The sequence below is a fragment of the Enoplosus armatus genome, chromosome 11 (assembly GCF_043641665.1).
Source record: "Enoplosus armatus isolate fEnoArm2 chromosome 11, fEnoArm2.hap1, whole genome shotgun sequence".
Taxonomy (NCBI): domain Eukaryota; kingdom Metazoa; phylum Chordata; class Actinopteri; order Centrarchiformes; family Enoplosidae; genus Enoplosus; species Enoplosus armatus.
The window spans coordinates 9,263,527-9,291,095 of record NC_092190.1 but is presented as its reverse complement, the minus strand read 5'-3'; the positions used below and the strand labels follow the sequence as shown (position 1 = coordinate 9,291,095).

Here is a 27,569-nt window from a genome sequence, read left to right as displayed (position 1 = left end):
TTGTTAGTTAGTTATGTAGTTAGGCAGTTAGTTAGTCTCACCACACAGCATTAAAGTCAATACAAGAACAACACAAGGCATTGATGAAACAGCAGGAACTCAGCATCAATTATCTCACAGGTTTGAGGCATTATGATAAATCCTTAGAGCAATAGTAGTAATAAAAAATCAGTAAATGTTGTTTTAGGAACATGCTCTAGCTGAGGAGAGATATGGAGGAAGATGTTAGATGTGTCAGCACAATTTGAATATTTCTGTCTTCATGCACCAATGACGATGAAAAAAAGGAACACATCTTTACTTGGCCTACATCTGCACACACACACACACACACACACACACACACACAAACGTTTGCTGGTTCCAGCTTCTCAAATGTGAGGATTTGATGCTTTTCTGTCATACATGATAGTAAGACAGGTGTTTCTCTATTTACATACATAAAAATAATGCAGTCCAGTACAACACCACCACTAACTACGACCTCATTGATTAACACCTTTATAACATTATAGGCATCATTAAAGTAAAGTTTAGGGCAGAACTGCTGCATTAGGTTGTACAGGTGTACCTAATAAAGTGGCCACAGAGTGTAAATGGCTTTCTGTCTGCTCTTTTCTTTGGATTGGATTGACTCACAGCATGTGGTCCTGATGTTACACAAACTCTCATTCTTTCTCTGAATCTTTCAGTTTTCTAATGCATCCCCACAAAACTAGGAAGCAAAGAGAAACAACAGCATTTTCCTGTGGAGCAGAGTGGAAAAAAAACATAGGGATGAACTGGGAATGGAGGGATAAGAAATGCCTGGGGCCAGTCTCCACAGCCACACAGTAGCACCCTTGGTTACAGACCCATGGCGACAGGACCTCAAAGGCACTATGGCATCCCTCGACGCTGCCAGTTTAGAACATACTGGCCTCAAGAGTCAGCCTTCCTGACAACACACACACACTCACTCTCTTCCTCTTTCTCTGTCTCACATGCAGCCTAAACGAGGAAGATGGAGATGGAGACGTGTTGGGAGAGAACGGGTGGGCCTGAGCTAAGTTGTCTGTCCCTGCAGCTTGCTTTGGTTGCCATGGAGATCCTGTGGGTATGCCAGATTCCTGCAGGTAGAGTGGAAGACAATTTGGTACCACTTTCTAGTAAGACACCCTTTATAAAGGCCTACATAAGCTCTAATGTAACTTTTTTAATCATATATGAATGCTGTATAGATATGGAATACTTTTGGGTCGTCAGGTTGTGAAAAATTAGGCTGGTACTAAAACAAATGTTGGTAAAACACTCAAAAACACTCTTACTATCTAATCCAACACGTCTGCAGTTATAAATGTGAATAAAGTCATTAATAATAGGTTTAATAAAGGTTAATAAAGGTTTTTCTCTTTCTAATGAGCCCAAAGCAAATTTTAGTGAGCCATCTGGAATTATAAATGTTAATAAGTCATTACTACAGAATTTTTACATCAATCTAAATATTAATAAGTTGTTATTAATGTATTTTGGTTCCGATGTTCTGCAGCCTTTTCACGTATTTTAAGTGGTCGTCTATTGAAGGGGAGGATAAACACCGCATGGCCACAACCTGACAACCCAAAATGTGTTCTTATTGACAGTTTATACGTGATTTATATAGCATCAGTAAATAAATAAGCCAGCAATAAACCCTTTATAGTAGGGTTATAATAATAGTGCCTTATTAGAAAGTGGTAGCAGAGCCTAAATATAAACTGCAAAAACCTTTATATGCAAAAGTACTTTTGAAATATGACTTTTAGGGATATTTCTTTGTCTCATTAGTATTAGCCTTCTTAATATATTTCCCCTGGGGGATCAATAAAGTATTTCTGATTCTGAATTTTGCAACCAAAGGCTCCTGTTACCTCTGGTAAATGCATTGAATGCTAAGCAACCATTCGTATAAAGGTGATAGAGATTATTACAGGAGATAACTGGCTTGTTGCTGTCTTTGCAGTTTGATCAGTTTGTATATAGTTAAAGGCCACCTAGAGGTGCCTTATGACCCTGGCAGCATCCATGCAACACAGGATGAGTAGATGATCAGATCAGTATACAGTGAGCAGAGAGCGCTGCCATGTGGCCAAAGTGAGGAGTGAAGCTACACTGCCAGTTCCTGCATTACAGTTTCATGTATAAATGTTTTATTTTTCCTTTTTCCTCAGGACAAACACAGTGAGAGGGCTTGATAATGTGCTCGTTTAATAACACCTCCTCAACACACACACACACACACACACACACGTACACAAACAATGCCCCCCTTGATTTCGGCTGTGTGACTATGATGATATGATGTGATATAATATGTCTTAGTGCTCCAATTTACGATTATTTTCATTATTGATTAATCTGCTGATTATTTTCTTTTTTCATTTGCTTGTTTTGTCCAGCTATTAGTCCACAACCCAAAGATATCCAGTTTATAATCATATAAGACGAAGAAAAGCAGAGTGTTTCTGTGGCTTTCATCCTATGCAGACTCAGAAGCTGGGGCAGGCTGAGATATCAGATACATAAAAAGAATGAATGCTATGATATTTCTCATGAAAAAATAATGGTTATAGCCTCAGCATGGACACATTTTTCCTTCGATTGTTTCATTTGAAGGATTTAGATGCCTGAAGATGTGAAAGTATCCAGTATTTCACAAGAAGAAGAAACAAACAATTAGAGAAAAGTCAAAAACGAACATGATTTTGTTGATCATAATTAAAAGATATTGTGGCCCCTCAGATTTATCAGGTTGGGAATCACTTCTCTTGGGGCAGATTGAAAACCATGAGAAAGAATTACTCATAATCAGCTCAAATCCAGCGGTCTTGACTAAATGTTCTGCCTGTTTTTTTTGTCACCATTTGATAAATGATGTCTTTATTATGTAGCCAAATGTAAATATAGGGCCATTATTGCAGCTGGTGCTCTATATCTATCTGACTTCCCCTTTTGAATCGGCCTGTCCGAAACACCACAGTTTACAGCAGACAACAACAGACAGCCTGTGGCGCGGTCATAATAAACGGATAAAAAGAGCAGGATATGCAAAGCCACGCAGAGAAAGCCTTTTCATGTCACGCTGAAGTGCCCTAACAACTGCTTGGACTGGCTTGTCCCTCTTGTGTGATGTCATCCAATGGATGAGTGGCTGGCGGCTGCGATGCGCATGTATGCAGTCCACTGCCTCAACGCATCACAGCGAACCGCTCTTGACAGCTTGCCAGGTTAGAGGGGGGAAAAAAAACACACCATTCAAGGGAGGAAACCAGACCTGCTGAATATCCACCAGCCAGCCGTCATCCGCATCCACCCGAGGTAGAGGGTTTCTACTCCCATCGACATCTCCTGCATCATTTTCTTTTTTTGGGGGGGGGGGATTAATTGTGTTTCTGTTCTAACGCACAGATGACAGCGTAACCGGGGCAGCAAGCTGTTAAGATACCCAAACACAGCCGCTTTGTTGAATAGGATCTGTTGTGACTGGACATGAATTCGGCGGAACAGACGGTTACGTGGTTGATTACGCTCGGGGTGCTGGAATCGCCGAAGAAGACCATCTCGGATCCTGAAGCTTTTCTGCAGACCTCCCTGAAAGATGGGGTGGTCTTGTGTAGGCTGCTGGAGCGGCTCAGCCCGGGGTCCACGGAGAAAGTAAGGGCAATACACCCCCACCCCCTCCCCACCCCTCACCCGCTCTCCTCCGCATAACCAACCGCCCGCCCCGTCGGCGTGTCTGTGTGCTGCCCAGATCCGTGAAACCGACGCGGTTTGTTGTCTGGCTTCTCTTTCTGCCCAGTGGTCCATGAGGCGATTTCTTTTGTAGGTCACGGCGGCCCGGGTTATTGTCTGCGAAAACAGCACCAGCCTATATGGTGGCACACACGACTGTCAGCGTGCGTAAAGAGAAAGGCCGATGTTTCCACTGCGTATTGATCTGCTCTAAAGACGGCGGCATCACGGCAAACAGAAAATTGATCTAATGTATCAGGGAGCTATTAGACCCACTAATGCTATGGTGTTAATAATGAAGGCCTCCTTTAATATGCTTCCAATGCTGTGTCTGAACACTCAGCAGATCTGCGTTACCGTTTCAAGCCCCCGTTTTAAATTCCTCTCTAATCCAGGGGCGATGTGGCTTGTATGTCCGTGTGTTTTGATGCACACTGTGTGATCAGCCAGGGGTGACTAGCTATCTGTACACAGAGACCACAGCAATAAGAGTGGGCCGCCATTGACTGCAAAGGCGCACAGACAGAGAGATGGACCCTCTCCCCATTTAAAGAAACAGCGCAGTGTTTGTGCCTGTCAATGTATAGCGTCAGCCAGTGTAGGCAGCCACCTAAGGGAGGCAATGTTTTCCTGAAAAGAGGATGTTCTGCTCGGGGCTGCCTGCACCTCCACAACAAGTGTGAGACATTTGCCTGTTCAATGGCAAAACAGGTTTTACCCCCCCCCCCCCCCCCCCGTTGACAATGGGGTGTTGTTTAATTTCCGTGACATGACCAAATGATGTTTCACCATTTTGTGCACATGAGAGGATTTCATGTAGGTTAAAAGACAGCCTCTCTAAATTGCTGTATTTGAAGTACTCTCATGGGGGGAAACAACTAGGAAATAGGTGCCTCATCCTGTGTGGCATAATCAGACAATAAATATATTGCTGATCTGAATTCAGTTAAATATGCTGCCATCTCATTCTGGGAGGATTTAATATGTTTTATTGACATATAACTGGTAAAACTGTCATGGGTTTAATGCATCTGCCCTGCCCCATAACAATATGTCCATGTTATCACACTAACTATTGTTATGATACATTAATCCAAATAGTATGAAATAGCAAAAATCTAATTACAATACAAATATTTTCCCTTCCTGGTCAGAGAAGACTGTAACTCTGAAGTTAACTCTTAAGACCAGTGGCCACTTCAATGGAGCCCCAGAGGCAAAACAATGTCTCTAATAGATCTGAAGAGACAAAACTAAACAAAATGAGTTGATTACAATGGTAATACTACAGCCAGTGAGATGCTGGATTTTTGAGGTTGATAAAGATATTGATATTTGAGAGTTTAAAAAGTCCAAAAGTGATATACCGGTCAATAAACACACATTTTTCATAAGGATCCCATTAATTTGCTTCCAAGTATCCGCTCTCTGGTGGACAAACTATGTAATGATGACACTTTTTTAATTAACCTAGAGTATTTTGGATATCTCGGCCTGGCTGATTTATCAGTCGTGCTCAAAATACTACTACTACCATTACTTCTGTCATTACTACTAATAATTATACATAACATTTTCCACATGCCGTGCTTCCCACTTTTTCCCCATTTAAATGTTGCGCTTATATAATAATGTGTATGGTGTCTCTAACATCCCTGGGCGAGTCATTCATTGGCTGGTCACGTCGAGCCACTGTCTGGCCCAGATGTGGCCCTCATCTGGTTCTGTTTTGAGTTCCCATGGCCACACTTCAGTCACCACTCTGTGTGCACAGTAGAAGTAAGTTGGAGATGTGGACCACGGCTGGGTCAGATCTCGGTTGCTATCAGAGTAGATATCAGTGCTATATAGACCAAAGATGGTGTATACTGTATCACGGTTCTTAACAATTCGCTATAACAGGTCTCTTCGCCTTTTAGATTCCTCCCAGTTCCGTTTTGATGGAGAGATGCAAGGCCATGATGTGAGGATGGTGGACGACACACTCTTTTGATTGTTCTAGTCTGTATAAATCTCTAAATCTTACATGCACGCTTCCTAGACTAACCTCTGCCCTGGACACACTTAGACAACAAGCTCTTCTCAGTAGCAAGAGGTAAATTGGGAAATATAAGAAATACTGAAATTGAGAAACATGGGAAATGTGTAGGCTGGAGAATGGATAATATTGTGAGTACAGTGGAGGAAAATACGAGCAAAATGTTTTGAGGAAAATGGAAGAAGAAAGTGTGAGGAAATGCAAAATATGAGAAAAATTGGAAAATATTAACAACATAGTAAAATTCACAAGTGCTTGAGCCTAGATTTGAGAACGTGGGAATGTGGAGAAGGGAAAAACAGCTGTGCAGTAAGTTAAATGGAGGACAGATATTTTTTCATCTGTTTAGAGGAGTATTACTTCATGCTTTATGTACCATATTTTGTATGAACCCATTAGGAATTATATATTGGCCCCCAAAAGAGTTTGTCATTGGTAAAAAAAACAAAATAATAACAATACTGGTGAAATTGAGGCATTCATACCAGTTTCCTCAGGTCCACCATCCTCACATCAAGGCCTTGCATCTCTCTATCAAAATGGAACTGGGAGGAATCTACTTTCTTCTACTGTGCACACAGAGTGGTGACTGAAGTGTGGCCATGGGAACTCAAAACAGAACCAGATGAGGGCCACATCTGGGCCAGACAGTGGCTCGATGTGACCAGCCAATGAATGACTCGCCCAGGGATGTTAGAGACACCATACACATTATTATATAAGTGCAACACTGAAATGGGGAAAAAGTGGGGCACATGGTATGTGGAACCTGTTATGTATTATTAGTAGGAGTAATAGTAGAGGTAGTAGTAGTATTTAGAGTGCTACTGATGAATCAGCCAGTGTTAACTTATTGCAGATATTGCAGATAAAAGGTTTGTCCACCAGGGAGAATTGACAAGTTTATTTTTCAATTATAAAATATCTTGATCAGTACATATCTTAGTCACAATTCTTTAATGATCAAATGTAAGGGATCCTTATTAAGAATGTTTATGTTATGTTTTGGTTAAAAAGAATCTAAATCAATCAAATGATGTATCAGTCATACTGTATTAAATCATGAAATACACTCAGTTGCCAGTTTATTAGGTAGGCCTACACCTAGCTAAAACTAATGAAGTCCAATACAACAGATCGGCAAAAAGATCAGTGTGGTAACTCTGGAGTCTGCATTGTGCTGCTGTTGACTTGTATCGCCTCATACTGAGAGGTGTTTCTAATATTTTGTCCACCCTATCTGCATCAATGAGGGTAGAATGAATTCTTCTTCAGCACTTTGTCGAAGTAGGTTATTATCAAACACCAAAGCACCCATAGGCTGCAACAGCATCAGTGGGGATCCTTATTTGTCAACGTCATTTCCCTCCACCCAGCACTCCAGCCTCCTCCACTTCCCCGCTGCGGGATCTGCGTTCAGCCTCCCGGAGGGTCAGGCCCGGTGCAAAACACAGAGTGCGTGTAGATTTGAAGAAGATACGTTTTTTTTTAGGGCTAATGAACTCTCGGAAAACCGCAGTGTGAAAAGCCACAAACCCGCAGCGTGAACTGGGAGTGTATCTCTAACCTGCGTTTCCGTCTCTCCAGATTTACCAAGAACCGAAAAACGACGGCGAGTGCCTGAACAACATAAAGGAGTTTCTCAAGGGCTGCACATCGTTTCGCGTCGAGGTAAGTACCTTTTTTTTTTTTCTTCTTCCAGATTTGGGCTTGCCTTGCGTTTCTGCCACGCTGTTTTAACAGCCGGAGGTGCTGTTTGAAATGTGGAGTTAGCGTGTTTAAGAGGACTCACTGGTACAATAAACAATGGGTTCATGGAGCCCCTGACAGAGGGAGGAGGAGTGAACTGCAAGCCGGGAACAATCACCCATCGCCCGGCCGAGAGAGATCGCCCTGTCCGTCCAGTGGCGATACATTTGCCACATTTTGGCAACTTCAAGCAACTCTAAGTGATGAAGATATTATATTGTAGCTTGTTCACGTTTCCCCACTGACGTTCAGAAGCGCCTGCGTGATGTGCAGGCTGTCTAATTAATGCAGAGCTTTGTCCTCGTGGCTTTATTGTCACCACCACATCACACTAACCCGTATATAAACATTTTGCCGTCAAGAACAAATTGCCACTGCAGCTATGAACAATATAGGACCATGGTTATGTAAGTAGGTCCTAACAAGGTCATGACAGTCTTATTATTATAAGGTGTAAAGTCTAAACATGTCCTTAGATTAAGCACCTCACCCTTGCAGGCCTATGTAGAAGTATTTGGTTATGTTGTAGTTATGGCTGGTGAAAATACCTCCATAATGTCAAGCAAATGGAGGACAGTGTGCTGTTTAAGGCTGTGTGTTGGCCAGTGCATAGAAGGGTCATTGAACCACCCTAGTTTGACAATACAACTCAGTGTTCCTCAGTGTTGCCTCACCCGACTGAGTCTCCAGCCTCCGAACAAGAGGTGGAGATGGGGTGAGACAGAGTGTTGTCATATGAAGTGTGTGAAACATGCCCGTCAGTCGTTGCAGAAACGCCAGGGAAACAAAATGCATCCATCATGATTTTATTGGAAAAGGCCTCTGTTTGTTTTGGCTCACTACAGGGACGGGTTCTGGCAGCAGCGTTTAGCAATAATCTGCTGTTTTATTGGTAACAAATAGTCAAGTTCCCCATCATAACTACTCCTTTATGTCTTGCTGATTTGTGCCTTCACTGGCGGAGATACTGCACTCAGTACCGTCACCATTTATTTTACACTGTGTTCCTTGCGTGCAAGAGTGTGTTCAAATATATGTGACCTTTTTTTTTTGAGTGAACCGGACAGAGCAGGATTAAAGTAGTTAAGGACATGGCAGTCCTCCCGCTCACCATCTGCAGAGCAAAAGATGGATCTTCTCCAAAGCCCAGAGCACTGCTGGCTCTGACCCCAGGTAGCTGCGGCTGCAGATTAGAGCAGTGGCCGCTTACACAAGAAAGACAGACAGATAGTCGCTCTGTTTTTGCAGTCCTGACCTACCTCTTTTTAATGGAGTTAAGCTGCATGTTTGGCTGAGCATCAACATGTTAGCCTTGCTGTGTTTCCACGTCCAATGGGGATATTTCAGCAGGATTCATCTTTTTAGATCTGAGTTGGATACCTCTTGCAGATTCAAGACCACGTCTGACGCTTAGGCAGCTGCTATTGCTGACCCTTAACCCCTAATGTCTTTGACCACAGGAAGTGATCATTACCCATTCCCATGACCCCACTGGTCCCTCTGGAATAGTAACCTCACCCTGCGTCTACCCTGAGAATAATCACGGATCCATCTGTCTCGACTCACAGGAGACTCTTAATCCATTACCACCAAAATAATCAATTAATTGGCTGCGCCAATACATCAAATCAGATTTTGCAAATTCTCAAATATCGATATTGGCCTCAAAAATCCAGCATCAGTCGGGCTATGATCTTGACTTCTTGTTCGTTTCTGGGGCTTTCTGTCTTCAGGGACTAAAACACATGATCAGTTGGATTGAGGTCTGGTGACTAACTTGGCCGTTGAAGAATATTCCTCTGTTAGGCCTTAAAGAGAAATGCTTGGCTGCCTTGTCTGTATGTTTAGGACCATTGTCCTGTTATATTGTCCTAAAATTGGAGGACCATTTGTAAAAAAAGAGAGGTCCAATGGTGTCCACCCAATATGGATGTGAACACCCTCAATCACCCTTAAAACTGAAAGTCAGCACTTAAACCGTATCGTTACATACTGCATGTCCTCACTGTAGTCAGTTGTACTACTCTGGATGCTAACTGTAAGGGGAAGAAGCATTAATATTTCAATATCATTTTGTATATTTAAGTACTCTCTTATGAAGAAATGTGATCTGTAACCATATCCCATTAACTGTAGTGTACGTGGAGTAGTTGGTTGTAATGCCCCGTGCAGGTAAACACTCATTTCCTTGATCACGTCAAGTGTGGGAGCGTTTCACCACGTTGTTGCAGCTTGCTGAGTCACAGAGGGGTGTTGCACTCAGCGTGCTCTGACGGGTCATTACCTGACTGTGATGCTGAGGCTGAGCGGACGTGTCGAAGCTTGTCATGTTAGTCATGTTCATTATCTCCATGCACGAATGTTTTGATTTACATAATGTTTCGCTGTGAAGGCTGGTAGCTTTTTTTTTTCCTAATGGAGGATCTGTTGAAATGACTTTTTAAGATGGAGGAAGATCCAGCATTTTTGCAGTTTTCGTGGGAAAGAAAAGTTAAGTACAAACACTGACTGTTAGTTGTAGTTTCAGTCCCAGTGTAGACGGGTGAGGAAGAGGGTGCCTTCACATGAATGTTCCTTAAGGACAGCAAGTCTTTCAGTAGCTTGTACACACACACACATACTTGCAAACACAGCCATTCACATATTCCCTCAGGACATATCTGCAATCAGAGCGGAAGATGAAAGAGACTCATATCTCACAGTCACTCACCCTCAATATAACTGAAGCGAGAGTAACTAATCACATGAAGCCGTTACACAGGAAGAGAGAGGACAACTACAGTCATCAACAGAGATACAATCACTGCCATTCATACTGAGGCCTGTGAGAGTCGCACTGATAGTGATACAGACCGTGCTCACACTCTTTACTGCAGTTAGGATCAGGCTGGTGTTATTTTACATTTTTCTTATTGTCAACAAATTCCGTGGAAAAAAGCAAAGCCTTCCTTGCGTTAGTCTGTTTGTTGACACTTCATGACGTCCCTACCCCGACTTGTAAATAGCGTTCACGTCAACATCCAAGTTGTGGAAAGACTTTTTACTTTTCTGAAAGCTCCAATATATCCGACTTAATAATACGGGAAGTGCCTGAAGCCAAGCAAACAGGGATGCCTTATTTCAGCTAGAGTCCGTCGTTCAGTGTGATTAATTGTAATGAATATAGTCTTTATATTGTCAATGCAAGTAATTTTATCCCTCACTCGACCAACCCTACAATCATCCCTTTTAAGTTGTCTGATCTTTACCATACATCCCATATGACGCAAACGCAGCATTCGTCCCAAATGATGACATAAATCTTAAAAAACAGATAACAAATAAACAGTTTATCATTTTTAAAAGGGCAACATATTTCCTCTAAAACAGCTGGTTACTGTAGTAGGAAACTCAAACATAGGGCTGGGTATCGTTTTGAAATGTTTTTTAAGTAGTCTTGCCGAGTTTCTGTACCGATACCAGAATGAGACGTTACATTGAGAAATATAAACATGTCTTTTTACTTCGTACCCTTTGTCCCGTTCAACAAAAGATAACCAAACGTCTCAAACGTCAAATGTCATATAGGAAGAACAAGTAGGAACTATCTACCTAAATGATAAGTAGACAAGATTACCCACCTGAACAGACAATGACGCCATCGTGTGGTACTTGACAGTTACTTTGGTCACATTCAGCCCCACTCAAACAGGTACATTTGATGGATGGACATTTTCCACAATTTTCTGGCATTATTATTCATGGAATGATTAATTTGACTAATCAAACAAATAATAGAGAGATGAATCAGTAACAAAAATAATTGTCAGTTGCAAGCCTAGATCTTTCACACCATTTTACACTTGGTGTTAAAATGCATGTTTCTGTATCCGTTGTCTGGATAAATGACATCTGATCAACCTTTGCATTTACACTTGGTATTGATGAGAGTTCTTGTTATCTTGATTCTGGCCGCATTATGATTGGATTGCAACACGCAAATTAACCCTATATATCAGACCACACAGCAAAGGCTTGTTAGTAGGATAAAGTCAAAAATATAGAATATAGCCAACCTTATCCTTCGATGCTCTTCATGAAGTAGACATGGGAACTCAGCTTGTGTCAGTATCTTTTGTAATGCACATAATTCAACCACTATGGAGGAACGCTGTAAATAGTGTCTGTTTGTAGCTGCTGTAGATATATGTGTGTCTGCTGAGCTCGTGTGTTTCGCCCACATCTTCTGTCAAAGATAACAAGAGTTATCGATTGACTGCTCAATGCTGGCAGTGTGACACAGGCCTACTGCGCCGGGATAAGCGATTAGCTTTAAAAGGGAAATGCACTTGCTGATGACGCTCTGGCTCGTAAGCTGAAGCTCTCCCTCTCTCTGTCCTCTCTCACCCACAGCCGTTTGAGGCCAGTGATCTGCTGCTGGGACTGAACTTCTCAAAGGTGCTGAGCAGTCTGGTTTCTCTGAATAAAGTGACTGCAGGTTAGTCAAAATGTGTGCAATGTGTGTGTACATGATGCCTGTGGGTGTTTTTTTTTTGTTTTTTTCTCTTTTCTTTTTTTATGAAAGACAGTCATGACAGAGTGTGTGGGCGCTGACTGCAGATATCAGGTCTGGTGTATTTATATTTTGCCCTTTCTGTCCAGATATCGGCGTGGGCAGTGATTCAGTGTGCGCCCGACACTCTTCAGCCCTTCGCATCAAGTCGTTTGAGTCGCTGTCCTCTCAGGCTTCACTGGGCCGGTCCTCCAAGCTGATGCAGAACCAGTTTCGCAGTCTGGTAAGGTCAACACTCACTAACAGCATAGTTTAAAAACACAATGAGTCTGAGTCACTGAAAAGATAGACACAATAACATTAACACGTAGTAACAATCAAGTACTGTTTCCAAGTTTATATGTATTAGATTTAGTTTTCAGTTATTCCTGCTGGTTAGATTTCTGCTCATGTTGAAGGTTGGCAGAGCAACGCCCACACGGTCCTGAGAAGAGGTCTAATCAGGCACAATAAATTGAAATACCTTTGTGGGTGTACCATGGGTGTGAAATTACTTTAGTTAAAGTCAGCAAGAACTGTTTATAATTTAGTTCTTCTTGCAGGATAGTACACTTAATGTACATATAATTTCTCTAATGAAATTAGCAGAATGTTAACGTGGCATCTTAGTTAAAGGTTTGAGACTTTGCAATTGTATGGTATGCATCTTAACCACGAAGGACATCAGGACGCCCACTTTAGACTTGCATTTTCATGGAAGCTTTGTGTAAACACTCACAATAAAATACACTACAGTACTACGGACACAACTCAGTCAGTCAAAGCAAGAGCTAGTTATAGATGGTAAAATGTACAAGAAAATAAAGCTTGTTATGGTAAACACTGCAGAAAGGGAGCAAAAACTGCAGTCACAGTGGCATTGTACTTTAAAGGTTTTGTTTGCAACATAGTCAGATCTGTGAGGGATGGAAAGAGTATGATGAGTAATAAATGTTACACAATAAGTGTTAGCTTTGTTTCACAAGATTGATGAACGGATGTTTGGTAGCAAAACTCTTCTTGTTGACACTTGTCTTCCTACCATCTACCTTCCTACCTGTTCATCTCCTGATGTCTGTTTCTGCTCACTTTCCCTTTCGCTTCTCTCCCTCCTCGTGACGTCCGTCCCTCGTTTGTCAGGACATGTCAGAAAACAGTGGACAGCAGCTGGTGAAGGCACGTTTCACCTTCCAGCAGACCAACGAGGATGAGCTCACCTTTACAAAGGGTGACATCATCAGCGTGACTCGTCAGGAGGACGGCGGCTGGTGGGAGGGGATGCTCAATGGCAGGACTGGGTGGTTTCCTAGCAACTATGTCCGCGAGGTCAAAGGCTCTGGTAGGTACCTCATTACAACATCGATGCAGGAGTGTATTGATTTATAGTATTGCGTATTTGTTTCAACCTCCAAAATAGTCAGTTTGATCCTTCAAACTACATAATCTGAAATAGGTCTTCCTCTCCTGCACGTGTCTGTTAATGATCACAGAGCAGCTTGAAAGATTAAGTAATTTGCTAAACAGACGTTTTCACATCCCTCTCAGGCAAAAACTGCCAACCAGCACACTACATCACAGTTGCCTTTGTCATTGCCTTTCCATCTGGCCTCGTGACAGCAACACAGCCCCACATCTGTTGCTTCTCCAGGCCTGCTGTGGTCTGTTGTTTTTCCTTTTGTGAAACAGGTTGAGATGCCATGTGGCAGGAGGTGGCAGCTTAAAGTCTGATCCTCTGTTTCACTGACATTTATTTACTCAACCCACCAATTTAATGATCATTTTTGGTGAGTAAAAGGAGCAATGATCAAGATATCTGTGATTCTGATCAGCACCCAACCGACATAGATATATTTCTTTTAGTTCATGTCGGATATTTATGGTCCTACAAGAGGAAATTATTTTTTGCAGAAAGGCAATACAATAAAAACATAAGACCATTGAAGACAATAAAAGTGTTGGTAGTACACAAGAAATATAGAATACAATAAAGGTTCATTTGAGAAAAGCAAGAAAACAGTGATATGAATAAGAATAAAAACAAGATGAAGAAGTGCTAAGCAATGTGAGGACACAAGAGGCAGTTTGTGGCGTATTAGAATGAAGAGCACTTGTTGCACATGGGATAAATGATACGTTTATGTGCATTTACTGTGGATATGGCAGTGTAAAGATGTTTTGTGCTTTAGATGTGCTGTAAAACGCTTTTTTTGACAGGGAGTTTGCTGTTGTTTACAGCCAATAGCATATTTTTATGCAGCCAATTATATTTCTAATTTCTTAATTTGGGAGTGAAGATGTGAATACACTAAGATATATACAGTATGAACAGTATTAACAGATATAATATACTCATTTCACTTCGCTGCATATATATGCAGCCTGTGCAGCAGTAGGCATTGCAGGTATAAGTGTAAATATACAGTGCAGGTGTAAGTACAGAATTAACAGCTGGATATGAATGTGATTTATGTGAGAGCAATGTATGTGCAGTGGTGTGGCAGTGTTAAGTGAGTGGGAGGCAGTCCTAGAGCAAATGCTGCCTATTGGTCCGCTTTTATATGATGATAATAATATTTCTTGCATAAATGACCTATTGTGCTTATTGAAAGTATTTTCATGTCACACTAGATATAATGCGTGGTAGAAATACATTTAATATATTAAACACTAATATATTTATTTTGCCTCTGGCCACAGACAAACAGGTGTCCCCCAAGTCTGGCACTCTGAAGAGCCCGCCTAAAGGCCTTGACACTTCTGCAATCAGCAAGACGTACTATAACTTGGTAAGGACGCAATTCAACCACTTATTTGAAATCAGTCTTTTTTTCCCATTTTTTGCTTTCTTACTCTGTCTCTCCTTTCTCTACAACAACATGTTGAAATTAAAGGATTGTGTCTGTGTTTTTTATTGGTGCCTGTTTTTTATCTGTGCCTGTATCCATGCGTTTTCCATTCAGTATTTGTTCTCTTGCTGGAACATAACACAGAGTAACAGGATAAAATCGAGTTGACCTCTTCAACCGCAGCTCCGTCTACACAACTCATTAACATACTTTATCTCCTCTTGTCTAAAATGCTCTGTGAATAGCCTTGAAAATGTTACTGCAGCTGAGCGCAGGTGTGGTTTGTAAGACTGTCATCACAGCTGCATGATGAGCAAAGTGAATTCATTATTTTATATAGTTCAAACATAGTCACACACACACACACACACACACACACACACACACAGTGCAGGATGCATCTTGTAGGTTGCTCTGGAACATGTGGGATGATTACTGTTATTTGGAAATTTATTTTGGTCTGTTTATTGGCTTCTCTTGGCTGACTCTAGGTCACTGTTAAATAAATAAAATATTTGGTTTGTTGATCCTTTTTTCAAAATGTAACATTGTCAATTAGCCAGCAAGTCTCATCCTCTGATATGAAATATATAATGCAATATGCTTTGTTACGATTTAAGTTTATCACAGTAGTTGATGTCACTCTTATCAGTGGGGAACCCATAACTTAGACTTTGCTATACTTTGATATTTTGATTTTGTTTTCACTATATGTGAAAACTTATGTTTATGTAGTTTCTTTAGGTGTTTGAGTTAAAGTTTACATTTTAACATTTTCGTGTTATAATGTTTTTTATGGATTTCTAACTCTAAAGATTTGTGGCACTAACTGATTAAATAAACTACAAAGAAACTGTGATCTTCCAAATCTTGAGACAGGGACACTTTCTAAGTTGAAACTGTTTTTTCACTTTCTATTGCAGGTGTTGCAGAACATTTTAGAAACAGAGACAGAATATTCCAAGGACCTTCAGAGCCTCCTGACGAATTACCTGCGACCTCTTCAGAGCGTTGACAAGTACGACTCTTTCACAAATAAAGCTCGATGACACCAGAACCTTTTTTGCATGTCACCATTTTGCTTTACCTGTCCTGTCTTTTCCTCCAGACTGAGCAGCTCAGATGTGGCTCTGATTCTGGGAAACCTTGAGGAGATCAGCACCTTCCAGCAGATGCTCGTCCAATCGCTGGAGGAGTGCACCAAGTTAGTCCCTCCCCGCACACACGGCCCCACTGCAGCAGCATCCTCACTGTTTCATAATAAGCAGAGGGACATCTAGTGTTGGACAGACTGTACTACAGGGAGGTTGGATTTAACCATTGATGAGGGAATATATCACATATTGTGCTTTTAGCTGATAACACACATTCCATATACTTCTGCTCCGGCCTGTCTTCTTATCTGTGCACAAGAGTTTGCATAGAAAGCATTTTATCAGTGTGTGATCTTTTGTTTTTCTTCAGGCTTCCAGAGAGCCAGCAGAAGGTGGGAGGCTTCTTCCTCAACCTCATGCCACAGATGAAGGCTCTTTATGCCGGTTACTGCTCCAACCACCCCTCTGCAGTTAATGTGCTAACCCAGCACGGGTACGTTTACACATCTGATCTGATTCTGATTCTGATTTTCTGATCTAACAACTACATTTAGTCTAATTTTAAAGTGTTTTCAGCCTGTTTTCAAGGAGAAGTGTTTCTGTTATTTCACAACAACACCACAAACAGCCACCAAAATGATCATAAAGTTGAAGCAACAACTCTCTAAAACAGTTAAAACAAAAAAGGAACATTATCCCTTCATGAAAGGAGGATTTATTGCAGGGCTGTTGTATTAGACTGCATTAGCTTTAGCTCGGTGTACCTAATAAACTGGCAACTGAGGGTCTTTCATTCAGTGTTGTTTTACAGCTTTTGGTATATTTGGTCTTTTATAACTTTGTTTACTTACTTCAAAGTTATTTTCCTTCCTAATGACAAAGAGAGTTAGCAGTGTGTGTCAAACAGAGGCCAGCTAGTCTCTCTTTGAACAGTGTGTTGGTTGAAAATGCTGTGAAGTAACTGGTCGTGATGTTGGTAGGAAAAAATCATTGTATGTCGTCGAGGTTACATAATGAGCTAAATGAATAATTTATTTTGTCTCCCGGTCTGTCTCTCTTTTCCTCGTCTTGCAGTGAAGTGTTGGGGGAGTTTATGGAGGGGAGGGGTGCGGTCAGTCCTGGGATCCTCACCCTGACCACAGGCCTCAGTAAACCCTTTATGAGACTCGACAAATACCCCAACTTACTCAAAGAGCTGGAGAGGCACATGGAGGTGTGTATCTAAACATCTGTCTCGAGCCACTTGTGTTAAGATGTGTGTCTATTAATCGACATGTTTGTTTCAGGAGAGTCATCCTGACCGGCCAGACATCCTGAAGTGCATGGCGTCTTTCAAGAATCTGTCTGTAAGCTGACCTCACTTCCTCTCCTGTCGGACGTAGCATGTAACCAGACTTCATATGAAATGAAATAAATTCATAGCAGGTCTTTAAGCAGGTGTTTGTCTCCATTGTGTCAGGCTCAGTGCCAGGAGGTGCGGAAGCGTAAGGAGCTGGAGCTGCAGATCCTCACAGAGTCCATCCGGCTGTGGGAGGGGGATGACATTAAGACCCTGGGCTCTGTGCTGTACATGAGCCAGGTCTTAGTCCAGAGTCCTGGCTCAGAGGTACCAGCACCATCTACCTGCTCTATAAACCCCTATAAACTGCTATCATTATTGCTTCTACACTACATTTTGCTTAACTTAAGCTGTGAATGTAATATCACAATGTATAAATGAGTCATTTTATTGTCATTTAACTAAAGTTATTTGATTACAACAGTAAATTAACGTTGTAGCACATTTGGGTTAAAACCATAGGTACCATCATTAGTATTTAATTCAAGTTCATCAAACAAGATGAATGTAAAGATGATGCATGGTTGTCAGCAGCCAATTTCTCCTCACCAGATAATGCACACACTAATGTAACTTTTCTCTGAGATTGTCTGAAATGGTTTTTATGTCGTTGTGAATCTGTGATCTGAACTGTTGGTATACAAACTGGATTAGATCTCATCTCTTGCATTCCCTCTCTATTTTTCTCTCGTTCTTGAACCTCTTCCTATTTGTCAGGAGAAGAGTGAGCGTTACCTCATGCTCTTCCCTCACGTCCTCCTCATGTTGTCGGCCAGCCCCAGGATGAGTGGCTTCATATTCCAGGTCAGTAATAAACATTTCCCCAGATCAGTCTCTGTACGATTCCCCCTCTAGTGTTTAACCTTAATGGAGTGGATGAAGGGTAATCTCTCTGTTGCGTCTTGATTCTGAGGTGATGATTTCCCTCTGCAGGGAAAACTGCCCCTGGCCAGCATGACAGTGACCAAACTAGAAGACTGTGAAGCCCATAAAAACGCCTTCGAGCTCAATGGTAAGGCTACATAAGATGCTGAGATGAGTAATTAATTAATTTGCGCATAACGCCTTCAAGAACATTGTCTCTATCCCTGCAGGCACAATGTTTGACCGTCTCCAGGTGGTGTGCACCAACCAGCAGGACCTGCAGGACTGGGTGGAGCACCTGACCAGACAGATCAAACACACTGCAGCCACAGCACCCAGCCACAAACCACTCACTGTTCCCTGCCACACGGTCAGGAGCTAATGATTACACCCACTTACAGATGATTTTCTTGCAATTCATTTATACCTAATGTGGTGTAAACATTGTAAATATATATGTTCATTTTATCATGTGAACCCTAAAATCAATATGTCATTAGAGGCCAGATCACATAATGCCTACCAATCATTTAAAATTACTATGTAGCCCTGTGTGAAGTGGCTTATTTCTCTTGTAGAATAATGCATGATTGCATTGCAATGAAATGAATACAAATGCATAACAATCAGCATTCAGCCTTATCCCTTGAATAAACAATCAGCAATAATGATATCTTTATTTACAATAGGCCATTTGCATGTTGGTGGCTGCTTCATGGCAAGAGGTAACTGTCGGAAAAGTAATTTTAAAATCTATGAATCAGTTAGGTTTAATAGATGTAAAATAAGTGTTCAATGTATTTTACATAAAAATCTTTCCAATCTATCCCACTCCTTGTTCAGCCAAATGATATAGTTCTTAAATATTTTTGGCCACAAGGGGGCAGCGGAACAAGCTGTAAACACAACCTATTCAGCCTATTTCCGACCAAAACAGTAAAGTTACCCAAAAGTAACCAAAACAATTTCATTAATTGTAAAAATATTGATTAGAGCGGCTTTACAAAGTAAGCAAAGACTATCGTTTCTTTCTGATCAAAACATACTAAACAGAATATGTTGGTGCATCTACTGAGTGTTTATCAGGAAGTTAAGTGGAGGAGCAGAATTGTCTGTTTTATGATGAATCTTATTACATTGGCTCTTTTTGTTTTGTTCCTCAGCTCCCTTCTCACCCTCTCACCCCATCCCGGCATGCTGAGGGGAGGGCCATGACCGTGGCTCCCACCTACCACACCCTGCCTCACCCCTCCTCCCATGGAACGTCTCACAGCACCCTGATGTGGGGCCCACTGGAGCCACCCAACACCCCCAAACCCTGGAGTCTGAGCTGTCTGCGGCCCGCACCCCCTTTACGACCCTCCGCAGCCCTCTGCTACAAGGAGGTGAGGGACCATGTTTTTATGTAGTTAAGACTTCTCCATGTGTTTTTGTTATGTTGCTTTTCTAATTGTCACTTCTTTTTTCTGCCCCCCCATCTACAGGATCTTAGTAAAAGTCCTAAGAGTGTGAAGAAACTCCTTCCCAAGCGCAAGCCTGAGAGGAAACAGTCTGAAGAGGAATTTGCCTTGAGGAAGAGTATGTTTCAAATCTTTCCCATTTACGTCCAGAGTTTGTGATGAACTCAACATACACCAAACCACATATTGTCGTTTTTTACATTTCTGTTTCTGTAAGTGTGACAAACTTTAGACAGAGCCAGGCTAGCTGAACGTTTGCTGGATCTACCTTCATACTTAACGAACAGCTGTGAGAGTGGTATCGATCTCATCATCTCACTCTTGGCAAGAAAGCGAATAAGAGTACATCCCAAAATGTTGCACTGTCCTTTTAATGTTTGCAGATGCTGTAATTTGTGCGTTGGGCAACAGTGACCAGACATCTGATGAGCATGTAAATTAATTATTTTTGTACCTTTTTCCTTCTCTCTCTCAGGTACAGCTGCTCTGGAAGAAGATGCCCAGATCCTGAAAGTTATTGAGGCATACTGCACCAGTGCCAAAACCAGGCAGACTCTTAACTCCAGTAAGAAAACCAAAAATCTCACTTACGCTGTACATGTGCATGCCCAAAAGAAGAGAGGTTCATACTGGAGCTTGCTGTTACTGCTATACCTGTATTCTGTTACTCAATGCCTTTCTTTAACACTGGTATTCTGAACTGATCTTTCTAACAGTATCTTCTCCTTCTGTCTGTCTGTCCTCCACTCCTCACCTTCTGGCATTGCTCTGGTTTACTTCGAGTTCCTTCATTTTCTCCTTTTTCATCCATTTTTGTTTCCTCCATACTGTACTACAATTTTTTTCTCCATATAATCTGGTTTGCTCCATCATCCCACCCTGCATCTCTCATTGGTTGTTATGATTTACCATTTGTTGCGTGCTGCATATGCTACCTCCTCCTCCTTCTGCCCCCCGTCACTCCTTTTTTTCGCCCACCATTTCCTCCCTCTACATTCGCAACGTCACCGCCAAACTTGGCTCGCCCGTCCAGCCTGGCAGGGCACCGACCTGATGCACAACCACGTGCTGGCCGACGTGGACCGGTCCTGTATGGACTCGCCGGGCCGCCGTAGCAGCGTGTCACGGCCAGAATTGTCCTCTGACCTTTCGGAGGACTCTGACTATGACTCCATCTGGACCACCCACAGTTACAGGATGGGTTCAGTGCCGCGCAAGAGCTGCATCTCTCACCAGAACTAAAGAACGTACAGTACTGCCACGCTGTGCTGCAATGTAACGTACAGCGCGCTTACCTCTTTTACCTTCAATGTATTAAAAGAAACTAGATTTTTTTAATTTATCTATTTATTTTCTATTATATATTTGTTCATTTCTTTTGTTAACTTATTTGGTTTATTTATTTTTAGGCTGTTTGTTTTAAGATGTTTTAAGCATCTCCCTGTTGCCTTTGCCACTTTCCCTTTTATGTGCCTCCTCTCTATGTGTAGTTGTCATGCAGTAAGTGTTTGGTAATTCTTGTTTATTTATCTTGAATGTGACCACTCCCCTTGTTTGACCATAAATGTGGCGGACCCTCTCCGCAGGGAGTGCAGGGATGTTGGAGTGGAATATAGGGGAGGGATAACCAGGGGAGGGAGAGATGGGGACTGAGCTTTTCCTGTCTGATATTCAGATGTAATTCAGGAACGAGTGTATTCTATTTACCATGTACTACTACTCTCCGGTATGTGTTTCTAGAGTATGTATGCTCAAACATAGCACAGATGCCATACACACACGCACAGGTTCAGGCACATGTGCCCCTGCTGCCTGATAATATAGCAGCATGCAAAGGAAATATCCAAACATTTTGCTGTTTTCTTAATTTGAATCTTTTATGATGTTCCCAGTGCTAAGCAGGATTGAATTTAACATACAACATGACCAAAAGCCTTGCTAAATTTAATAGCTTGTGAAACACAGTTTATTATTTAATATAACTGCTACAGAAAGAGGAGATTATCACATACACTTCAATCTCTAGTCAAGCTTTCTCCAGCTGGATAAAAGCTAGTGCACTAAGAGCAGTTGATTTAAATGGTCGGCTCACCCCAACTTACAAAAATGTATTTTCACACTTGCCTCTAGCTGTACCCAGCCACGCAGATATTTACAGTTTTCTTTGCCTACGTTTTGAGATATTGTTCTCTTAGATTTCTGCCTCAACTCCAATACAGTCAAAGTGATGAGGATTTTACTTGTGGTGCTCGCAACTTTGAAAAAAGACATTTATTTAAAATTCAACACCAGTGTGTCTTTCTAGGATCAGTGTCCCCATTACTCTGGATAATCCAAAGACTGCACTGTCAACTGTTTAATTCAAACCACTTCATGCTAAAGTGTCACTATGGAAACTGTTCAATTTATTTTTTTAAATCCTGTGAGCACCACAGACTAAATTCCAGTTAACTACATTGTAATGTTGTGGAAATCTGGATAATTTTCTGCATCACTAGATACCATCTCTAAGTGAGTTAAGTGAAAAATATATGTTTTTGTATTTTTGGGGAACTGGCCCTTAAAGTCATTAATCTGAATAATCTTACTGTATTGTGTAGTCTCCTAAGCATCATCCTTTAAAACCTGATCTTCCATCCAGTAATGTTGCTGTCTGTCAGTGGTTCTACAGGGTTGCATTTATACTCATATTGTTTTAAACCTCGAGTTAGTGCATTAACAAAACAAAAAGATTAATTTAAACCAGGCATAGCATACCAGCCCAACCCTTATAAACTATTATAACTACAGCCTAACACAGCTACAGACCTGTAATACAAATCAGATGCTTTTGTTTAATGTCTTCTGCTAGTTAAAGGAATAGTTCATTTTGGGAAATATGCTAGTTTTCTTTCTTCATGAGTGTTAAGATCGATACCACTTTCAGATCTGTCTGTTCAAAATGAAGCTGCTTAGCTTAGCATACAGACTGGAAGCAGGGGTAAACGGCTAGCCTGGCTCTGTCCAAAAGTAACAAAATCCAGCTACCATCACCTCCAAAGTTCACTATTTGAATTAATTAAACAAACTAGTTATATTATGTTAATTAGTGAGCTTTAGAGGTGCTCATGGGTGCATTATTTTAACCTTTGGACAGAGCCAGGCTAGCAGTTTCCCTGCTAAGCTAGGCCAAACATGTCCCGACCCCGCTCTATACCTCACACACAAACATGAGATTGATATTGTTTTTCTTGTCTCACTCATATAAAGAAAACAAAAAAGCATAATCTAATTTCACCTAATCCAGTCTCCTAGTTATGTGCCAAGAGAACAGATAACAACTCATCACTTTAAACTAGCTAGGCTAGCAGCGTCCAGTCTTTATGCTAAGCTAAGCTAACCAGCTGCATGTTCTAGCTTCATATTTACTGTATAGACATGAGAGTGGTATCAATCTTGTCATCAAACTCTCGGCGAGAAAGCGAATAAGCCTAATTTTCAAAATGTTGAACTTTTCCTTTAAGGTGTAGCTGTTACCAGGGTCTGACAATGTGACCAGGTTAGCTTACTGTCAAAAACAACAAACTAGCACCTATGCTACGGCCTCATAAGCCAGACATGCCTTTGTGTTGTCTGGCTTGCAAGGTTCCCCATGCTATCTCTTGCATTAATGACTATTTTTATGAAGAAGTATTTTTCCAGTGTTGGTATTAAAAGTACAGGTTGGCATCCTCTAAGAGTCTATCTCCTCTTCCGGCTAGCAATGTGAGCGACATATGGAATATATTGGTCCATGTTACAGTACTATTTACTGTGTCTGAAATGATTTCTTTATTGTATTCATTATTTTGTATACAGGCGTTTTTTAATTTATATTTTATTCTGTATGTCAATGTTTACAAAATGATCCCTGGAAGAATCATTTGTTTTCTTTTTTACAATTTATTGCTCTGTATCAAAGTTTACACTGAAAATTATAACATGAAGTGTTTGAATTATTTTGCACAATCATGTAACGGGCCAGTGGGTGTGGGGGATAGAATCTGTTAAATTCTGTACTTTTTGTTGTCTACCTAGAGTGTGTATGATATAGTCCTACAGGTAGACTTGAGTATTCAGTGTTACTGTAAAGTAAATGCTCATTCGTAGTGTAAATGCTCACCTTCTGTGTTTTGAAAGCATTGAGGGTAAAAAAAGAAAACGAGATCGTGATTATACAGGAACATTTCTTAGTGAACTACTCATTCAACCTCAGAATACTGTCAGAGTGGACTTGAAATATAAGAGCACATAGTTTCCCTTTCTGTAAATACTAGTTGTCCTGAAGCAAGAAAAAAAAATCCATTCTACCTTCTATGAGTATTTGATCTAAGAATATCACTGTCCTTATATCATGTGCTATACTTTGTGACAGGTGTATTCTGTGGTTTAAGAAACTAAGTCAAAATGTGGGACAGGCAGGGCGAAGAGACCAACTGTCTTTGACCAACGTTGTCCTCTGTGTGCTCTAACGCTGTATTAAGTTCACACACGTGACCATGTCTTATCAGCAAACAGCGCCTTCGGTGTATTTGTTCAACACTGCTGAAGTGTTCCAAGTCCCAAACGCTGTATTATGAGTTTTGAATAAATCTGTCATTTGGTAGACGCTGGCATTCTGGTGATTTGTTACAACGGCAAATCTGGTTGTGTTTGATGTGTGTTGTCATTTGGGGAACATGGTGGAGTTCTCATTCATTTCACATTGATAGAGAAATGTAATATAAATGTGTGTGTGTGTGTTTTTGGCCAGATACCTCCACAGCTTCTCATTTCCTTTCACTTTCCTCTGGCTCTCGTCTGATATCTGGTCTGTGCATGACTAACACACTGCTACTACAGATCGTGGTGTATGTTTGGTTCTCTTCGATGCCGTCACTCGTTCCAGGAAAGACGTTCAGTAATTTACTGAAGATGACTCAGTACTGACTGACCTTACTAGATTACAACATGAGCCAAAGCAAAGTACCAATTGTTGAGTGCTCTTCTTTTTTGAAACAGGACCGCGAAGGGAAACAGGGCTGCATGTGATCATCCCTGGTGAGAAGAAAATCTTGTCAGAGGATCCCAGTCGCAACGGACAAAGTGCAATGGAAGAAAAGTAAGATTGTCAAATCTCTTTCTTTTTCTTTGCCTTGATTGACTGTCTTTACATATTGTAAACCCCATGTAAAGACCATAACCAACAATGTGTTAATACACTTTAATATCCTGTCTGCGACACTTAGCCCGAAGCCCATTCGTTCCTACTGAAGACATAAATCTGAAAAAATTGGTCACAAATGTATGTACCACAAATGTCAGCTGGGCACTTTATATTGTTGCTGGCATTACTCGAACAGGAGTAAATAGTGCATTTGTTTGGGACTATTTTCAGCTGCGGATTAATACACATGTGGTGCTCTAATGAGTGTTTACGACAGAAGGACAGTTTATGTTGGACTGACTCAAAATACACTACAGAGCCCACGTTCATTGTTATGAAGGAACATGTCACTAAGTGCAACAGTGTGACACATTGATGTGCTTTTAATAGTCTTTGGACAACAACGGTCTATTACACAGTGGAATAGGCTCTATTAGGCTCTGACAAGTTGTTAGTACGATCAATTGTTGGTTTTGCTCTTTTCATGGGATTTCTTAACAAAAAGAAAGTATAAAATATCGCCAGACTTTAAGTACAGTGTTTCATGTGTCCGCGAACTAAAACTGTTGCAATGTACATATAGGCATGTGAGTGTTGTTTTAAGATGTGAACATATCCTTTAATAACCAGTGTTGTGGGCATCACTGATATGTTGACCTGTAAATGTTAACATCTTAAAGGAGCCTGGTGGATGTGGTGTACGCCCTGAGGGATGAGGTTCAAGAGCTGAAACAGGTGAATGAAGTGTTCTATGAAAGAGCATGATGGTTTGATTTATCTAATTTCAGTTAGAATTAGCTAGTTTGACTCTCAGGTAAGTGTAGGCATAATGTTGGAATTAAATATATTTGTAATGTTTTACCTGCCAGGATAACAAGAAGATAAAGAGGTCACTGGAGGAGGAGCAGAGAGCACGGAAGGATCTGGAGAAGGTTGTGAGGAGAGTGTTAAAGAGCATGAATGACCCAACATGGGATGAGACGAACCTTTGAGGATCTTGCGCACCATCTCCACCTGAAGCTTTGAAAAGAGAAAGAGAGAGCATGGTATGTGTGGACTTGCTTGCACTGTGTGTGTGTGTGTGTGTGTGTGTGTGTGTGTGTGTGTGTGTGTGTGTGTGTGTGTGTGTGTGTGTGTGTGTGTGTGTGTGTGTGTGTGTGTGTGTGTGTGTGTGAAATGCACACAATGACACATAATTTAAGGTTGGGTGTGTGAGTGAGAGAACTAGAGTGACTCTGTGTGCTTGTTTGAGATGAATGTGTGTGTTTGCTCTAAGAGGAGTGTCATTACTACGCCTCTGGTGAAAAGACAGGAATCACTGTGGTGTGATGCTGAACAGGCTTGGCCATCTATTCCATGATAACAGGAGGACTATTAACCCTCGGTGTGACCATCACTTCGGCATCCATCATCAGTGTTCAGCGTGGCTGGAAGACAAGTCGAGAGAAGTCCTCTCCCTCTGTTTACAATCATTAAACAGTATGTTGTCCAATGGTACATAAATGGTACTTTAATGGTGTCCATGCTCACAAAGTCTGAACTTAAACCATGCCATTTCATAACCTCTCTTATGTTATTTAATTTTTTATAAATTGATTTATGTTCTTTCTCCTTTCCTGACACGTGTTTAGCCTGGTGTTTTTAGCCTGAAGTGAAGCTTGTGCCAGGAAACTCATCTTTTGCGTGTTTAATTTTTTTTGCCTTTTTTGTCCTTTTTGTTATTGTTGTGACCACTTTGCGGTTTGACGTTCTTTCTAGGCATCCTAGGGAATTGTACAGATATGGAACGTGTACTGTATAATGTAAATACTGCTAAAAGATGAGCCTTTGTCCTTTGGGAGAAATAAATGTGTTTTCAAAGAATGACTTTGAGTTGGTGCTAAATCTTTTCCAACACCACTAGGGAACAAGGAAACTCTGCTGTCTTTGTCTCTCAGTTACACACACACACACACACACACACACACACACACACACACACACACACACACACACACACACACACACTCAAAGAGACACAAAAGCACCAAGGCTGGATTACCAACTTGGCCTAGCAGGCTCTGGGGTCTCAGACCCCCCTTTGTATATGTACTATGAATTTGTGGTACATAATTTGATTTATTGCAAATGTGTTGAGGCCCTGTGTCAAAATCTAGAATTTATCTTAGTTTATATTGTACTCACATGGAGTTTGTGCCTAAATATGTTGTGTTCAATCAAACTAACTGACGCACAGAGAACCAGGCAGTACACCATCCTGGGAGTACTTGGATTGTGTTTCTTGGTCTCTGTGTGCTCAACAGTGGCCAGACATTTTTTTTCAATTTAATGCATCAAGGTCCTCTAACAGGTTAATCCAGCCATGAAAAGCACCTCCCAAACTAGATGGCTTTGTGCAGTGGTTCCAAACCTTTTTTGGCCTGTGACCCCTTTATACATGAGTCTCCTGTATTTTATAGAAAAAAGCAATATTACAGAAAAGAAATACTTCAAATAGCCTGCTAAAATACATTGTGTGTAGCAGATCTTTTTTCCTTCTCCTTTAATCATCTTGTGACCCCACAGATTTACCCCTTGGAGATCCTAACCCCCATATTTGGAACTATGTGGTCCATTAATGTGTACATTATATAACGAGGAATATGAGTGACCGCCCGAGATTTGGTCATACATGTCTTTAGTGTTGACCCTGCTCTTAGACCTTTGTAATAGGCCTATCTTATTATTTTACAAC

At 41.2% G+C, this 27,569-nt stretch overlaps 1 protein-coding gene across 5 annotated transcripts; it reads left to right on the top strand.

The window, feature by feature from the left end:
- The first annotated feature begins 3,507 nt into the window (after nucleotides 1–3,507).
- Nucleotides 3,508–26,698, top strand: arhgef7a (Rho guanine nucleotide exchange factor (GEF) 7a). 5 transcript variants are annotated; one of them, XM_070914084.1, is made up of 23 exons: nucleotides 3,508–3,672; nucleotides 7,376–7,459; nucleotides 11,930–12,014; nucleotides 12,179–12,312; nucleotides 13,209–13,407; nucleotides 13,775–13,780; nucleotides 14,766–14,854; nucleotides 15,838–15,932; nucleotides 16,023–16,118; nucleotides 16,379–16,501; nucleotides 17,083–17,221; nucleotides 17,295–17,354; nucleotides 17,468–17,614; nucleotides 18,065–18,151; nucleotides 18,281–18,359; nucleotides 18,442–18,581; nucleotides 19,375–19,596; nucleotides 19,696–19,789; nucleotides 20,147–20,236; nucleotides 20,705–20,884; nucleotides 24,691–24,790; nucleotides 25,516–25,570; nucleotides 25,705–26,698. In XM_070914084.1, exons 1-23 carry the CDS (start codon nucleotides 3,508–3,510, stop codon nucleotides 25,825–25,827), a joined length of 2,592 nt encoding a protein of 863 aa, XP_070770185.1. In that variant the 3' UTR covers nucleotides 25,828–26,698. The 5 variants fall into 5 exon arrangements, with proteins under 5 accessions (XP_070770185.1, XP_070770184.1, XP_070770188.1 ...); XM_070914083.1 differs by lacking the exon at nucleotides 13,775–13,780; XM_070914087.1 differs by lacking the exons at nucleotides 13,775–13,780; nucleotides 20,705–20,884.
- Nucleotides 26,699–27,569: the final 871 nt, after the last annotated feature.

Bases quoted from the DNA above. Each gene is read 5' to 3' on its own strand.
- arhgef7a (XM_070914084.1), top strand. From the start codon at position 3,508: ATGAATTCGGCGGAACAGACGGTTACGTGGTTGATTACGCTCGGGGTG. The intron at 15,933-16,022 runs GTACGACTCTTT...CTTTTCCTCCAG, and splicing joins CCTCTTCAGAGCGTTGACAA to ACTGAGCAGCTCAGATGTGG. The intron at 16,502-17,082 runs GTACGTTTACAC...CTCGTCTTGCAG, and splicing joins AATGTGCTAACCCAGCACGG to TGAAGTGTTGGGGGAGTTTA.